The 18,434-nt window shown below is 31.7% G+C and overlaps 2 protein-coding genes across 4 annotated transcripts in view; one reads left to right on the top strand and one right to left on the bottom strand.

Moving 5' to 3' along the window:
• Positions 1 to 15,613, bottom strand: part of LOC127720666 (phosphoinositide 3-kinase regulatory subunit 4-like) — a 66,500-nt gene extending 50,887 nt beyond the window's left edge. For all 3 annotated transcript variants that reach the window (XR_007990919.1, XR_007990920.1, XM_052227378.1), the window contains exons 1-12: positions 15,575 to 15,613; positions 12,349 to 12,517; positions 10,950 to 11,074; positions 9,958 to 10,013; positions 8,822 to 8,971; positions 7,660 to 7,761; positions 6,599 to 6,792; positions 5,680 to 5,806; positions 4,498 to 4,670; positions 3,467 to 3,587; positions 2,388 to 2,483; positions 288 to 382 (exon numbers count right to left, since the gene is read on the bottom strand). Coding sequence is in view for 1 of the 3 variants with exons in the window: in XM_052227378.1 (XP_052083338.1) it covers positions 288 to 382; positions 2,388 to 2,483; positions 3,467 to 3,587; positions 4,498 to 4,670; positions 5,680 to 5,806; positions 6,599 to 6,792; positions 7,660 to 7,761; positions 8,822 to 8,971; positions 9,958 to 10,013; positions 10,950 to 11,074; positions 12,349 to 12,443 (1,334 nt within the window). In the remaining 2 variants the exon portion in view is untranslated. The remainder of the gene's footprint in view (positions 1 to 287; positions 383 to 2,387; positions 2,484 to 3,466; positions 3,588 to 4,497; positions 4,671 to 5,679; positions 5,807 to 6,598; positions 6,793 to 7,659; positions 7,762 to 8,821; positions 8,972 to 9,957; positions 10,014 to 10,949; positions 11,075 to 12,348; positions 12,518 to 15,574) is intronic.
• Positions 15,614 to 15,784: 171 nt separating this feature from the next.
• The window catches only part of LOC127720669 (ATP-binding cassette sub-family F member 3-like), a 48,558-nt gene continuing 45,908 nt past the window's right edge, over positions 15,785 to 18,434 (top strand). Inside the window, exon 1 of the mRNA XM_052227385.1 lies at positions 15,785 to 15,876. Within this exon, the coding sequence (XP_052083345.1) occupies positions 15,804 to 15,876 (73 nt within the window). The 5' untranslated portion in view covers positions 15,785 to 15,803. The remainder of the gene's footprint in view (positions 15,877 to 18,434) is intronic.

The following is an 18,434-nucleotide window of genomic DNA, read 5'->3' as shown; positions in this document are numbered from 1 at the left end:
CTTTTTAACACTAAAAACAAAAATACACTTCCAGTAATATATATTGAAATTCTTATGATTCATGCAGTTTACGATTAAATTTTTCGCACATGTCTTTTATCTGAAAAGTCCTGAGACATTTTCTCAACAAAAATTATAATTCTTAAATGAATGTATTGTTAATATGACAAGCAAATGCTTAAATTTGATATAAATTATCCATGGCCAATAACTCTGTCAGAACTTACTATATAAGGAAACATTGTTTTGAATTTCAACAATGAAATCTATAATAAAATAATATTTACCTTCGAGGTACAGATTTTATGGTTTTCAGACACTGTGTTATTACTCTTACAAGCTCTGCTCTCACTCGAGGAAAGTGGTCATTTGCAAAATGCAACTGGAATGGACAAAAAGTAATAAATGCAATAACTCTTAAATCAAAATAAGTTTATAATGGAAAAAAGTCATTTTTATATTGATAGAAACTGTTTTTAACATTGAGCTTTAAAATCAAGTAGTTATATTACGCCAAGAACTAGTCAATTCAATTCACACATTAAGGAGCCTTGGTGGCTAAGTGGTCTAAGTACTTCATTTACAGTGAGGTAGTTAAGTGCTTTAAGATACATCATCCAGGGCCAATAACTCTGTCACATCCTACCATACAAGGAACTATTCTATCCAACATAATATCTGTAGTTAGGTGCCTAGAGATAAATTATCCATGGCCAATAACTCTGTCAGAACTTACTATATAAGGAAACATTGTATCCAGTATAATATCTGTAGTTGGGTACTTAAAGATACATCTTCCAGGGCCAACAACTCTGTCACATCCTACCATATAAGGAACTATTCTATCCAACATAATATCTGTAGTTAGGTGCCTAGAGATAAATTATCCATGGCCAATAACTCTGTCAGAACTTACTATATAAGGAAACATTGTATCCAGTATAATATCTGTAGTTGGGTACTTAAAGATACATCTTCCAGGGCCAACAACTCTGTCACACGCTACCATATAAGGAACTATTCTATCCAACATAATATCTGTAGTCAGGTGCCTAGAGATAAATTATCCATGGCCAATAACTCTGTCAGAACTTACTATATAAGGAAACATTGTATCCAGTATAATATCTGTAGTTGGGTACTTAAAGATACATCTTCCAGGGCCAACAACTCTGTCACACCCTACCATATAAGGAACTATTCTATCCAACATAATATCTGTAGTTAGGTGCCTAGAGATAAATTATCCATGGCCAATAACTCTGTCAGAACTTACTATATAAGGAAACATTGTATCCAGTATAATATCTGTAGTTGGGTACTTAAAGATACATCTTCCAGGGCCAACAACTCTGTCACACCCTACCATATAAGGAACTATTCTATCCAACATAATATCTGTAGTTAGGTGCCTAGAGACAAATTATCCATGGCCAATAACTCTGTCAGAACTTACTATATAAGGAAACATTGTATCCAGTATAATATCTGTAGTTGGGTACTTAAAGATACATCTTCCAGGGCCAACAACTCTGTCACACCCTACCATATAAGGAACTATTCTATCCAACATAATATCTGTAGTTAGGTGCCTAGAGATAAATTATCCATGGCCAATAACTCTGTCAGAACTTACTATATAAGGAAACATTGTATCCAGTATAATATCTGTAGTTGGGTACTTAAAGATACATCTTCCAGGGCCAACAACTCTGTCACACCCTACCATATAAGGAACTATTCTATCCAGTATCACATCTGTAGTTGGGTACTTAAAGATACATCTTCCATGGTCAATAACTCTGTCAGAACTTACCATGTAAGGAACAATTCTATCCAGTATCATATCTGTGGTTAGTTAGGTACATAGACATACATCATCCAGGGAAAATAACTCTGCCATAGATCAGTGATAATAACTCTGTCATAGCTCAGGGACCAAAGGTCAAGGACAATAACTCTGTCATAACTAAAGTACAATAACTCTGTCAGAACTTACCATATAAGGAAATATTCTATCCAGCATAATGTCTTTTGTTATTTGCTTAGAGATAAATCATTCAGGGCCAATAACTCTGTCAGAACTTACCATATAAGACAGTAAAGACACTATTCCATTCAGTATCAATATGTAGTTTGAATAGTTAGGTACTTAAAGATAGATCATCTAGGACCAATAACCCTGTCAGATCTTACTATATAAGGAACAATTCTATCCAGCATAATATCTTTTGTTAGGTGCTTAGAGATAAATCATTCAGGGTCAATAACTCTGTCAGAACTTACCATATATAAAGACACTATTCTACTCAGTATCAATATGTAGTTTAAATAGTCAGGTACTTAAAGATAAATCATCTAAATCCAATAACTGTGTCAGAACTTACCATATAAGGAACTATTCTATCCAGTATAATGTCAGTAGTTAAGTACTTAGAGAAGTCAAGTAGAAGTTGTAGAGCCATTATCTTAGTGTTAAAAAACTGAAATAAGAAAAGAGATATGATTCATAGTGTATACCAAGACTTTTGTGTTTGTAAAAGTTTAAATAAAACAAACCGCTTTAAAGGGGGATATGTGCAAAAAAAAATTAAATCAGAATTCACAACAAGTGAATCTGTGAGCTACTGCTCACTAATGATAACCCCGCCCCGCTAAAAGTATAAGGTAAACAGGAAGTTGTTGAGTGATGAATCTGAAAACGCATCACACAGTATAGCTGACTCATATAAACCCTGAAACCAAATTTCAGAAATCCTTGTAATGTAGTTCCTGAGAAAGATGCAACGAAAAATATTCATGGGACGGACGGACGGACTGACGGATGGACTGACGGATGGACAGACAGAGGTAAAACAGTATACCCCCACTTTTTTAAAGCGGGGGTATAAAAAACAAGTTTTTTTGGGGTATTTTAGCCATAAACATAGCAAACTAGTACTGTGAATGAACTCACAAAAGGATACCCCCCCCCCCACCAAAATATAAGTGTATCAAAGTTACTAAACTCAATTATCTCCCCTTAATATATTTGACTAGGCTTTTTGAACATACACAGCTTGTGTTCTACAACTGTGTAAAGTTTCATTAATATTTGTCGAGCAATTTAAAAGGTGTTGCACTGACAAGGTACATAGACAGACAGATGAAAAGAGTTATTCCTATATATCCTAGCAAAAAAATCCTTTTTTGGAGGGTATGATAAGAACCTTTCAATAAATAAAAACTGAAACAAAAATTGACAAAAACATTGAAATAAAAAAGTCTTTATCATTCTCGAAACTCTTTAAAAGAATGATATAGATAGAATTACCATACATATATAGCCGACTATACGTTATCGGTTTTTCTCATTGTTGAAGGCCATTGAAAATTATTGATAAACCTAGTTGCTTAAATATTTTTTTGAATACTATTGAAATCTGGACAGTCAATGGTTAGTTTTTTTAGATTTATGTTTCCTTACGTGTAATTTCCTTGAACTGGATTCCAGTAATGAGAGCACAAGAACCAGTCCAACATTTTCCTCGCAGTGATCTTCTTTCACACATAAATTCTTTGTTATTTTAGAAAAATCTTTTTTTAATCTGAAATTGAAGTATGTTCTGTAAACCAACAAATATTTCACGAGAAGAAAAATAATGACAAAATAAATATTCATGAATAAGTGATATTTTTGCCTTCCTTTATAAAATTACATGAAAACATTGAAAATCTTCAAAATAAATTGCTGTGAACTTGGCTAAAAAGGCTTTTACACGAAATAAAGTATTCATGAAATTAAGTTTTTTAACAGTATACAAATTGTAAGTATATAGAAATTTTAAGGAGGATTCATTTTAATATGTAGAGTATTAATTTTTCAGGATTTAGTCATGAAAAGGTATAAAAACCACAATTTCATGGTCATATTGCTTTCTATGTAAAACTCTGCAATTTCCAGCATTAATAATTATAGTAATAATAAATTCTTTATTTAAAGAGGGTAAACACAGTTAGTTACAATTACTAATCATCCCTGAGGCCCTCATATACAATACAAGTAAAAAAAATAATAATAAGAGAAAAAAAAAAAAAAAAAAAAAAGCAAACATACAACATATTAACACAATCGTATAGTCATGATAGTTCAATGTACATGTACCATTAGAACAAATAAAACAGTTACAGATTGCATGTAGTAAATAGATATTATTTAATAGCAATTGTATCTTAAATCTAAATAAATGGACAGTCATTTCATGTCCAACCAGACCTAAGCCTGTTTCTGCTATCAAATTCCAACAAACCGTTAATTGCATATAAGAGTGCACCTTTCCCAGGAAGTTCACAAGTACAAAAAAAGGAATTTCTTATCCGAAAAAACAGGCAAAATATACCCTTCTATCTTTACTTCATACAATTACGTTATTATTCAAAATAAACATTAAAAAAATTCTTAATCTTTCATTTCATACAAAAATGATTTTTCGTGCCTAATTAAGTTGTCATAGTTACCTTATAATTCTGTCATCTGGAGGTAGAATTGGTGCTGTCGCAAACCTTTGCAGATATAATTTTAGGAAAGAGAAGAAATATTCTGGGAAAGCTTTGCCTCGCTGTTGTATCATATATTCCTCAGCAGACAGTCTGTGGTTTGGTTCTTTTTTTATCATGTGTCTTATCAAGTCCTGAAAAACAAAATGAAAATGAGCTTTGAAGTTTCTGAACAATCACCCAATTTGTGTAGAAATTGTTAAGTTTATCATGAATTTATTCAAATTGAAAACTGTATTTACAAAAAATATTTTATGAATTATTACATTATATTCAATATTTTAGGCATCCTCCTTACTCACAACACAATTTATTGAAAATGGGAAAAGAGGGTAGAAGAGGTAATTTCACATTCAAAAGATATTGGCCTGATAAATAAAATATGTCCATAAACATGAAAGAACCTCCCTTCATCTTAATCCCCAAAATGTCAGTCAACTGCAACAAAGCACAAACTGTCATTATATAACATTAACGTACCAAAAAGTCAACTCCAAATCTGCAGATGTAAGGGATCATAGATTTATTCTAAGGAGGAAGCTCCAAGCATGCTTGGAGGATGCTCAGGGCTTTTTAAGTAGGCTCTTCCCAGCAGCTTTAATACCAAGAATTTCAAAATAACTATACTATTTCAAAATGACAGTGTGACAGACATTGATAATGCTATATCCCCAACTGCCTAGTGGCTGTGGCATAAAATACAGAATAAATTATTACACCTATTCAGGAATCTTAAGGATGTTTGCTCCTCTTGTTTTTGAATTGTTGCCAGATGTTGGGAATCCTCTGGTTTTATCCATGTAGTGCCATTAAAACATTTAACCCGCAAACCCTTACTTTTCTTTTCATATTTTTATTACATATAGTTTAAAAAGCCATATTTTAAAATCGTATAAAATCCTTGTATTTTTCATAGTTTTGAAGAAAAAAAGTTCCAATGTTAAATGTATGAAAAATCTAGAGAGAATCATTTCCCACCAAATTTTCAATGGATTATATCTTGAAAACAAGCACATGGACCCTTCATTTTTTTCTGCTTTTTTAATTCCTTTATTCATATACTATCAATTTTTATAACAGTCTTTAAAAAACCTGTTATTTTGAAACAGAGTAGCGAACATCCTTAAGTATATGATAACTTACCCTTATACTACCATCATCTATTTTTTCTAGAACTTTCCATGGACTATATTCTCCATTGATGTAAGCTAATAACTGTGATAAATCAAATGGCGGGGTTCCTTCTGTAAATAACTCAGTTATAACACAGCTGAAATAATTATTCAATACACTTTATTACAAAAAAAACAGGAAAAAAAATATTTTTTGTGGGTACCAATTTTTGTGGATTGAAGAAAAGTTTTCATGGATATTTAGTTTCATTGTTTAGGCAACTTCTGCATACATTTCTTAAGAAAATTTGTTATTCGTTGAACATATAAATTTGTGGTTCCCATGCCGGCCAGTACCCACGAAATCCCCGAAAATTGGTATCCAACGGATATTTATGAATCCACAGTATGTTTTGGTAGATTATCACCTGTTCAATTTGCCACAAGACAAGTAGGACATTATCGCCATTCCAGAGCAGCTGAGATTATCCAGAATTTGTTTGTTGGGGAGTTATTAAGCTGACTCTAAGGTTAAAAGAGTTACATCCAAGAATATATTGCTGTATATTATATTTGTTTTTCGTTCATTGTTTTGCACATAAATCATGCAGTTAGTTTTCTCGTTTGAATTTTTTCACATTTCTCATATTGGGGCCTTTTAAAGGTTGCAATGCTGTATGGGTTTTGCTCATTGTTGAAGGCCCTCAGTTGACATATATTTGCTAAATTTTATGTCATTATGTCTGCGGTGGAAAGTTGTTTAACTGGCAATCATACCACATCTTTCCTTTTTATACAGGTTTCACGAGTGAAGCATGCACAATGTATCCTTTTGAAGCACTTAGCATGCTTAGAGGTGCCTATCCCCTACATCAAACAAATCCTGGATTTTTACTAAGCATTATATATATATATTCTCTTAATTATTCACATTCAATTTAAATTCATACCCTGCAGAAAATATATCCATAGCCGGAGTGAGTTCTCCTTTTTTGACATCACTACTATCTGTAATGTCAAGGTTAGCAGTTTGACCTCCAACCTCTGCCGTCTTCCAACCTCCTTCTACAAATCTCTCTGGTGCAACGTAACAAGTTCTACGTCTTGATGTATCAAAGAAGTAAGAGAAATCTGAAGGATTGTCCTGAAAAAATTCAAATAAATTAATGATTTCCGTTTAGACTATTTGACAGTACCAAGTCAGGAATACGACCATTGTTTTCATTCATTTGATGTGTATGAGCTTTTTGATTTGCCATTTCATAAAGGAACTTCAGTTTTGAATTTTCCTTGAAGTTCAGTATTTTTGTTATTTTATTTTTTTGAACATAGATCAGCTTCTAATTTGTAGCTCCTAAAAATTTGCTAAAAATTTTATCCTAGAGAAGTAAAAGTACTTTAGCCTATAAAATAGGTCACAGTGACTCAAAGAATGCTGAATAATAACATTTTCCTGAAATCATAATAATTAATCAGGTATTTTTGTCCATTTTTCAACAATCTCCATAAAAATAAATGCTTGCAAAACATGTAAAACTGTGAGCTACTGCTCACTGATGATACCCCCGCCGAAATATTTCGGTAAACAGGAAGTTGTTGAGTGATGAATCTGAAAACGCATCACACGGTATAGCTGACTTATATAAACCCTGAAACCAAATTTCAGAAATCCTTGTCAAGTAGTTCCTGAGAAAAATGTGACGAAAATTTTCAACTTGGCTATCATGTGTAAAATAATACAAGTGTTCGGTAAACAGGAAGTTGTTGAGTGATGAATCTGATAACGCATCACACAGTTTAACTTACTTATATAAACCCTGAAACCAAATTTCAGAAATCCTTGTCAAGTAGTTCCTGAGAAAAATGCGACGATAAATGGGACGGACAGACTGACGGACTGACGGATGGACTGACGGAAGGACAGGCAGAGGTAAAACAGTATACCCCCCCTTTTTTTAAGCGGGAGTATAAATATCTGAATTTAAGAGTATTCCAATAACCCAATACTAACCTCAGGTAAATAGACAGGTTTAAAACTGGCAAAATCAGACAACAGTAGCCATGTCCATCCTGTAACCATGACATTTTCTGACTTTATATCACCATGGTAAACCTGAAATATATAACCATGGTTACAATAAAAACATTTGATATTGTGGTAAAATTAACATAAGTTAACTTTAGTGTTATATTTTTAAAACACTTTTTAATTATATTTCTATTTTATGTTGTATGATGTGTCAGCATTATAGTGTCAATTTCATCTTTATTAATGAAATTTAAATCCTGAAAAAGTACTTTAGATTTTTTAACCAGGCCTTTGGTTCATAAAACAGTACTAGGAGTTCAAAATTCAATAGTATTTTAATTGGTTGATTTCTGAGTCAGAGTACGATAATTGTACACCACTCTAATGCCAGATGTGCCTGTTCTAAGCCAGGAACCTTCTAAGTGAGAGCCTTGTGTCAAATCTTAATGTTTTTTTATTTCAAGGATTCAGTGTTGATGGCAGGGCTCTTGGTCATAAAACTTTACTCAGTGCTCAATTACAAGATTTGTATTTGAAACATAAAATCCAGTATTTTGATTGGTTGATTTTTGAATCTGAGTACAGTAATGGTGCTCGAAAGTTATAAAACTGCCACATCTTTTTTACTGTGCGTATTGCTGTGTGTTTGTTTATTCTACATTGGCTAGAGGTATATGGGGAGGGTTGAGATCGCACAAAAACATGTTTAATCCCGCCATATTTTTGCGCCTGTCCCAAGTCAGATGCCTCTTGCCTTTGTTAGTCTTGTATGTTTTTTTAAATTTTGGTTCATTTACATGTATATGTTTAGGAGTTTTCACTGAACTAGTACACATTTTTGTTTAGGGGCCAGCTGAAACCCGCCTCCAGGTGCACGATTTTCTTTATGTGTTGAAGACCCATTGGTGCTGTTTTCTGCTCTTTGGTCCAGTGGTTGTCTCTTTGACACATTCTCCGTTTCCATTCTCAACTTCGTAATTATACTTTGATGGTTTCGGATTTTTACTTGTATTTGTATCATTTTTCTAGACTGGATATTACAGCTTGAAATACTTTATTTTAACCTCTAGATGTCTTTTCATATTTTGTGTTGTTGGTTTGCTGTCAACTTTCATTGGTATAAGCTTCAAACTCTTGTCATTACCTTTGTTTTATGACACTGGTTGAGAGCACAAAGTAATTGAAATGCCAGCCATCTTTTTTCTATATTGATGAGGAATGGTCGTGTACTTATTCTGTCATATAAGCTATCTTTTACATACTGCCTTATTAACAAGGCGGCTTTCTCTGATTGCTGTAAATAAAAAATATCATTTAAAATGACATTCCCAAATCAAATAGCACATTAATTCAACATATATATATTTTTAGATTCTTTTATTGATCAAACCTAACCAAAATATTTGTGTGTGTTTTGTATTCCCCTCCAAAATCAAATAGCACATGAAATTGACATACTGGTATATATATTTTTTTGCAATGGATTTATTGATCGGACTAAAACAAAATATAAGGGATCATAGATTTATTCTTACGAGGAAGCTCCGAGCATGCTTGGAGCTTTTTAAGTAAGCTCTTCTCAGCAGTTTATGTGACAATAATTATCATGATCCATTAAGATGTCAATTAAATCTATAGCACTTTTATAATAAGGAAAGTAGAGCATTATAGAGTAAGCTCCATTAACATCTGTGTAAACATCTGGTCTATTCAAACAAATCTTGCATTAATTTTACAAAACTATAAAATAGATGAGAAATTCTTCAATATTACTGTACAGAAAGAAAATGATTTTCTTAATAATTATCATTCTTTTTCAATACACATGATACAAAAAAAACACTCAAATTTTATATTTAAATATATTTTAAATTTATATTATATAAAATGAAATGTAAAAGTCATCAAAGACACAAACTATGGTTATTGATTTATAACCATACTACCAAAACATAGTACATTGAGTTTCATGCGAAAAAGGGTTGATCTTTTTTTATATTCCATTTTATAATTTGACAGTTGTTTGAAATCAACCCTCCATTTCATTGCAGAAAAGTTTTTTTGAGTCGTAAACATGTATCTTGGGTGTTTCAAAGCAATTACAGAATAGCCATTATTTCTAAAGATAAAGAATAATGAGCAAAAATAAATTAAAAAGATTACAGAAATAAAGGACCCCCCATCAAATCCCTCAAGTATGTTGGTTGTGGTAGAATTTTAAAAGACCAGCCCACATCACTATGATCAGCTCTAACTAATTATCTATATAAGGTAAATTACCACAGCTTTCTGAAAAGGGAGACAATTGGAAGTTCCATTCAGTCTAGTGTGAATATCTGTGGAAGGAAAATGTTATCATTATAAAGTATTACAAACAGAAATAAATTGGGTCATACTATACATGTACTGTAAAATCATAAATTGTTTTTTTCTTTCTAATGCAAAAAATGTGACAATACCAGGTTCACAATTCATAATTTAAGTAGTAATTTTCCATAATAAAATTTTTGCAATTGCATTACCGGTAATTAGATTTGACATTTTTGCAAGAAGTCAAGGATTTGCAATAATAAATGCAAACGTTAATTTCTGAATTTACAGTATACAAACTATTCAAGTCAATATGAAATCTTTATAAAGGAGAAGTAAATAATAATTAAGGACTCTATCTTGTATTTGTTTAGAATTAAAAAAATTTTAAAACATGCAAATAATTCTAATATCTTGTCATTTTTAGTAAACCAATGTTCGAATACCTGTGGAAAGAAAATGGTAATGTTATCATTAAAAAGTATTACATACAGAAATAAATTTGATCATAATATTCAAATTCTTCAAGTCAATATAAAATATTTATAAAAGAGAAGATAATAATAACTTTGTATCCTTGTGTTGGTTTAAGATTAAATATTTTCAACACGTTATAAATTTCATGCATCCAAAGTGCTTTTCTGGATTTATCTTCATCAAGAACTCTCAAATCCAAATATTTGACCAAAAAGGACCTAAAAAATATAGCCAAATCCATCTAAGGTCAACTTATGTTGCTCAGTCTTAAGTTTTCTATGTTGTGTTTTGTGTACTTTTGTTTGTGTGTGGTCTTTTTCTTTTTTTTGCCATGGCGATGTCAGTTTATTTTTCGACTTATGAGTTTGAATGTCCCTTTGGTATCTTTCGCCTCACTAAGGTCAACTAAAAATATGCAAATAACTCGTAGTGTCTTGTCAATTTGTGTAATCAATTGTTTTTTTCAACACATGATATGGTCTCACCTTCCATGAAAATTCTGTGATCTTTGAGGGGTAAAGAGGGGTCATGTATCACAAAGACCTTGACAACGACCAATCCCTCCTTTGTCTTAGCTCGGGCTACCTTGAAAAATCGTGTACTTCCCAAGCTGAAACATTTATAATAGTTTACATAAATTATACATATACGTATATGTACATCAAGTATTGGTGATTTTATTTTAAACATTTTCATGAAAAGTATTATGAATCTAAATGCTATCAGTAAACATGGTCCACTTTCTTCTATGAGGATAATATTCAACATATCCATACAATCACTTAAGTGTGTCTGAATGCAAAAAAAATTATAAATAACATTATACTGTGGATTCATTATTATTCGTTGGATACTAATTTTCGTGGGTTTCGTGGGTACAGGTGAACCACGAATTCAAATGTTCAACGAATATCATATTTTCAATAGGCTTTGTATACAGAGATTGGCAAAACCACGAAATCAAATATCCACGAATATGCAAGTTTTCAGCTATCCACAAAAATTGATACCCACGAAAATAAATGAACCCACAGTATCCAAAACTATATCTCTTTTAAATTGTTTCACATTTTGTCATGATAGAGCCTTTCATATATGTTTATAGCTTACTTTGCAGTAAGGGTTTGCTCATTGTTGAAGATTGTACGGTGACCTATAGCTTATATACTCTTCATTTGGTCTCTGGTGGATAGTTATCTCATTGGCAATTATACAACATCTCCTTATTCATGTTATTTTTGTATAGAGACTAGACAATCTGACAATAGTAAATGAAAGAAGACTCATAGAATAGAGAATGGAAACGGGGAATGTGTCAGTCTGTTCTTGTTATAATGAGCTATAATCCCATGTTAGGAACGTCGTCAGTAGTTGACTAGGATTGAGTTTTCCTGCTGAAGGTTGTGGTTCTCTTTGGGCACTCCTGCTTCCTCCACCAATAAAAACTGACTGCCGCAAAATAGCAAAATAGCGTTGAAAGTGGCGTTAAACACCAATCAATTAATCAATCGTCAGTAGTCGTTCTATGTTATATCTTTGAGTGCTTCTGTTAAATTTATTCACAGCCCTCTAGATTGCTGGGTTGCCGTCTCGTATGATTTATCCATAGACTCTGGACAATTTAGAGCTTGACATATTATCATGATTAAACACCCATCTGATGTTGAACACTGTTTGTTGCCCTCTAGATTGTTGGTTTGTCGTCTCATTGATTTATACCTCACATTTCATATACATGTAGTCTGTTTCAATGTTAATACCATATTACTTATTTATTGTAACTGTTTGCTAAAATATAAATAAAGAATATATACATGATATATAATAAACCAAATTATTGATCAATCTGTTAAACATATATTTCTTGAAGATATTCATTGTTACCTGCATTCAAATTCATATTCAGAAGAAACATCTGTCAAGTACTGTTCTACAGGTAATATTTGTGACGGTGCTATACCCGTCAATTGATTTCCCATGATGACAGAAAATATAAACTGTTTTCTGTTGTTACTCCCGTCTCATCAGCATGATTAGATCCATACTATATTATCTTTAAAAAAATATAATATGTACATGTAGATATTTTGCAGTCAGGGGTAATACCTATACAAGTCATTTTTATTTACTTGAAGATGCAAGTTCTACTTACTTGTATAAGTAAATTTGTAAGATTTTTAGATGTAAGTACTACTTACTTGTATAAGTAAATCTGTAAGATTTTTATTTTATTTTCAAGGTTGGAATTAACTCCTCTTAATCTTCTCCAAAAATTTACTTATACAAGTAATTTTTTTTTACAACCCCTTAAGTTCTCAAGTTTTGGAAGGTCAACAGAATTAAACAAAGAAATCAATTGCACAAAGATGTTAAGTAACTGTGCAAGGCCTTCAAAAATTAGTGTTAGAGGCTTGTAAATGAGTAGTGTTTTGAAGATAGGTCAGATAAATGAGATTTTCATTGTCAATGAAATTATGCATTTATGAATAGTAAAAACAACATTTAATGACAGACCATTAAACACTCTATTAAAGCAATGTAGTCAAGAGAAATTTGAGAGTAGAAGAAAATATGACATTTTTACTTGCACATAAAGTTAAAAAAAATCTGAATGTGTTAAGGATATAACTCTATCCCCAAAATAATTTACCTGTACAAGTAAATAAAAAAACTCTTGTATAAGTATTACCCTTGACTCACTGTTATGTATTGCTGTCTCACTATTCTTTCATTTATTCCTGATGGTAATGCTAAAGTCATTCCTTTCAAAGTTTGAGGTATGACATGCTAGATGTCAAAATGTGTACTCTATTAACCATATAAATTCATATCATACAGTCAGGGGTCAAAATGGTTTTGCCACTTTGTTCTTCCCCTATATATATATACATGCCATCAAACATTGTCAAAGACATTTATTTTAATTTACTTTATAAATCTTTGAATTCATATAAACACACATTATTTTCTTAAATAATGTCAAAAGTATATTTCAAATCTGAATAATAATCTAAATAAAGGTCTAAAACTCATAAATGTCTACAGTATTTAATGATTATTAGCAATATTTCAACTCTGACAAGAAATAAGGAAGAATTTTCATTATGAATGTTTTTTTTAATATGAAGTATATAGCGGAATAGTCAAATGTATCTAAATTTAACTACAGGACTATTTTAGAATGTTTAGGTTTAATCACTATCTCAAGTAGTAAAGAAATAATAATGGAGGGACTGGCTGGGGTACCGATTTCATTTATTTCAGCATGGATCAACTTGGGACAGATTAAATAGTAGATGAAGAAAGTTTTGGGGACTGATACACCTGGGCCTGAGAACACTATTAATCAGCAATTTGTACATTTTCCCTTTGATCCTTCTGCTAATATTTGTTTAGATCATGAACAGGACTTGATACTCGAAAATATCAGGCAACAACATCACATATCACATATAAGTGCTGCAATGTCACATGTTCATGTCCGTCCGTGTCAACGTGGTCAATGTATTAATAAAATGCATGTGACTTCATTCATACAACCGAACACAACTATTACAACGTTTATTACGTGTAAAAGTAATTTTACTTACTAACTCATTATATTTCATATTCGAACTTCCAACAACTGAAAAACATGTTGGTAAGACATATTGCTTATAAAAAGAATAATGGCATTTTATTTTTCAATACTGACTTCATCAACTCGAATATCAATTTACCCTTACAGGCTCGCTTCATATTTTTGCTGATAAAATCAGTATCAGAAACAAAAGTACCATTTGTCTGAGCTAGCTGGATTAGATCCGAAAGTGTTCAGAATACAATTTCATCTATCATACAAATCAGTGATTTAGCTAGAATTCAAGAGCTTCAGGTTATTTAACATTTGAAGTAAAAAATATTCATGACAATCTAAAGAAGTGAACTAAAATTCTCAAAATCAAATACTTTCAGGACTAGTCCAAATATTTATGACGTTTTGTACGGCTTTTTGATAATTTTTTTTTGGACGCCTTCCTTCAGTCAGGGATATAACTCTATAGGGTTATTAGAGAAAATATCATACATGTGTTATTACAGATACTTTCATGAGTTGTCTACTCTTTATTCCTTAAATTTTCTAAATCTGTAGTAACATATGTTTGTTATTTGTTAAATAAATCATCAATATTTTAATTTTTAGTGGGCACTTGGGAATTCTTGAAACTTTGCGCAGAAACTAAATACATAGCCTTGATTACTAATTTTCGAATTACATTAATACATTTTTCATCAACCATGGTAAATCAATGAGCCAAAGCTTTTAAGGGATAAACTTAGCTGTAATAACAAGGCTTAGTTATTAAAGGCATGTAACTTATTATATGAGACACTTGGGAATTACTGGGAAGCTTGCACAGAACCTCATTACATGCCTTGATCATTATTTCTTACAATAAATTAACATACATTGTGATTAAGCATGATTTATGTCTGAGCAAAGGCTTTGAAGTGATGTAGATAAGCTGTAATAACACCCTTTAGTTATTACAGGCATATTTTTTTCTGTAATAACATAGGTGTACTATGCATGATTGGCAAACTATGAACTGTTATATCTTTCTATAGTTTAGTATACATAAAGACAATAATAATATCAATAGAACTTGTACAACAAATGATGTATATTGGCCCTTTGAAACATGTAACATACATATGTTATCGCAGTTCTTTGATTTTTTAGTCCATAATAACAAATGTATGTTATTTTTCTCTAATAACCCTATAGAGTAATAGCCTTGACTGTCCTTCAACGTAGGAACGTAGGAAGGTGTAACAGCAAAAATCTAAAATAGCCTTTCTAGATGGCATTATTATTTGGACTACTTCAGGCACTAAGGGGTGTTCCTAAGATAAGGAAGCTTATACATACATTTGACATAAGAAAGAAAGAAAAGGACATAAATAATTTTAGAGAGAAGGCCAAAAGGCAAATGTCTTGTGATCTGTGTCTTGCAGAATAACTGTAAGTGATGAAATTTTCATGTAAAAATTGCTAAATTTAAGTAAAAATTTTAAGCCAAAGTCGCTGTCTTAAAGAGTTAAAACAAAAATATACTTTTATACCTACATAAATTTTTTAACAAATGTGAAAGTAGAAACCGGAAACGTCATCATAGTCTCTTAAATCGATAAATAAAATGATTTATTTATGTATTAGATTTTCTGTTGAAATATCTTTTATTCTATTCATTAAAATAAATGGTTTGTTTCATTATTAAATCAATAAATAACTTTATATTCTTTATTCATCTATCAAATGTAAATAAATTTTGAGGTTATATTGTGAAACTGTCAGCATGGCGGACTACGAAGGAGTTTTGACGCAGTGTATTCCAACAATCGATGATGAAATAGTAACCTATGTTAATAGTGAGTAGAGAACTCTGTAGTCATAACCTTATTGAATCCATACTTCCTATTCAAATAAGATTTTAAGACGTCTAATAGAAATATTTTGCCAAATTCACAAGTGAAAATATACCGGCTGCATATTTTTATCATCTTTTTTGACAGTGTCAGTGACGTCATCTCCAATAAGTTGAACTTAAAGAACAATCCGTAAATTCTAAACATAAGTCGCACTCCCAAAACAGTCCTACTCGGCTGATAAAGTAGACTTTTGACATGTTTTTGAAGATGCCCATAAATGGGTATTATATTTATCCTAAATCCGGTATCGGTTTACTCAGTGATAAAAAAAATGAATTTTGTATTTGGTAAGACTACTAAGAGTTCGATCCACACCATACTAATGGAGCTAACTAACAGTTTTACTATAAAAACGGGCAATAAAAAAAAGAATAAGAATCGAAAAGTCGAACATTGACAGTTCACAAAGCAAATGTCAGAATGAATGAACAAAAAATCTCACTAAGAAAAGGCATGAAAAGGACAGAACATAGATATTGACTGTATATAGACCCTTTTATTATTTTATTATTTTACTTTTTAATTAATTATAACAGTAAAAGTAAGGGCTTTTAATACCGTGTGACACGGGTGCTCCGATATCAGAGGAATCTACTTAGAGAAGAAGAAGAAGATGTACCACATTCAAAGTTTACATTTACTTGAAATGCTGATCATGTTGATGCTTTTTTAAGATTTTTGAACTCGCTGTCAGCTGGCTACATTATATTCAAATTAAAATGTATACATGTCCATACATCTCTAAAAGGTTTTAATAGAATTTAATAACATTAAACGTTATGAAATTTTAGTTATCTTTTTTTCTTTTCAACATTCAACTCATTTAGGTGTTTTACATTCTCTTAAGACTTATCTGAAGACTTGAAATTTATAAAAATTGTTCAATTAATTATATAAGTCTAACTTTTGCAACTAAACCTCAACATTTATCAATTATCAGGGAAAAAACTTAACGGTCGCCCAGTCGCCCATGGCGACCAGAAATTGACCTGGGCGATCTTTTTATTCAGTTGTGGTAGCCCAGGTGGCGAATTGAAAACAAAGTACTCGACAGACGGAAATCCGCTGTTTACCGTGGCTCCAAGTGTCGGCTACTTCACTGAAAAAAATATAAAATCAAAAAGAAAAAAAATCTTTTTAACATGTATGCAGGCAAGTGTCGAGAGTCGTATTGTCGCAAAGTCGCGATAAACAAGGATGTAAAATCAGTGTTTACCTTTGACTAAACATAGTTCACGTTAATTCAGGTCACTGATTGGTCGTCTAATTAAAGTCCGGAAAGTATCGTATGTTTGCAAGGATAACACGAGAGACGTTCCGATGGTCATTTATTTACAATATGAAGCGATCAAATACCCTGTTTGGTTTTGGCTTCAAGAAAGCGAAGAAATTCAGAGAAGATGACAATAGCATGTTATGAAATAATATCAGTCAAATAAAAGAACGTATAATATATAATGTTGTTAAGAATCTGGAAAACAGTACCTTTTGTAGTTCCCTTTTCAAAGCCCACGTGGTGTCCAGAGAATGAAGGTCAAAAACGAAAGTAGAATATTGTCGACCACAAATAAATAACATTAGTTCAAAATGATTTTAGTTTCCTACTTACTGAATAGTTAACAAAAAAGAGAAAATCAGAGGGGATATCAATTTTATGACATTGCTTTTGAAATACGTGTACAAGTCTTTTGAGAAAAAAGGGGGGTCATTTGTTAACATATGTACGTAGTTACGCAAAATAAATCGATCAAGATATCTAATAAATTAGATTATTAAAGAAATAAAATTAAATATTTCATCTATCATCTAGATGTATTTAAGGACAGAGAATTCTTTAGTTGTCTTAAAAAGATATTAGAAAAAAAACTGGTACACAGGGTATGAAGATTCCCATTTTGTAAATGATTTTTTTTTTTTTATTAAATTTGATTGAAGTCAACAACAAAAGTAAGACAAAATTTACATTTTCCCAAGCATCTAAATCACCTCCAGGTATGCTCAGAATGCAGGGTTTTGAGTCTAAAATTTCAAAATTTTCTTGGGGGGGCATGCCCCCAAACCCCCCTAGCAAGTTCAGCCCGCTTCGCGGGCTTCAACAGTGATACTCATAGTCATATAAAGTGGGCTACTAACTTTTTGTCTGGGCTAACTGATTTTCAAGTCTAGTAGCCCAGCTGGCTACTGGCCTTACAAAGTTAAGTTTCACCCCTGATTATCATGCAATCAAAAGAATTTATAAGGTAAAGCACACACAGAGAGTACCGATTCTCATACTCCAAACACTGTGTAAAAACTTGGTGTCACACCAAAAAACTCCAGCAAAAAACTCAAAATCTTGGGAGGGAATTGGGAGAAACTTGGAGTAATTCCTCCATTTAATCCCTTAATTGTTTATTACCTTAGTGTCGTTTCTCCCAACACCATGATTTTTATTGCAATAATTACCTTTTAAGTGTGCCAGTATATAAATAACACATAGCTGATGAGAGGGTGATAGA

The sequence above is a fragment of the Mytilus californianus genome, unplaced genomic scaffold (genome assembly GCF_021869535.1).
Source record: "Mytilus californianus isolate M0D057914Y unplaced genomic scaffold, xbMytCali1.0.p SCAF_11, whole genome shotgun sequence".
Lineage (NCBI taxonomy): Eukaryota > Metazoa > Mollusca > Bivalvia > Mytilida > Mytilidae > Mytilus > Mytilus californianus.
The sequence above is the reverse complement of the archived record's forward strand: the minus strand, read 5'-3'. Positions and strand labels throughout refer to the sequence as shown.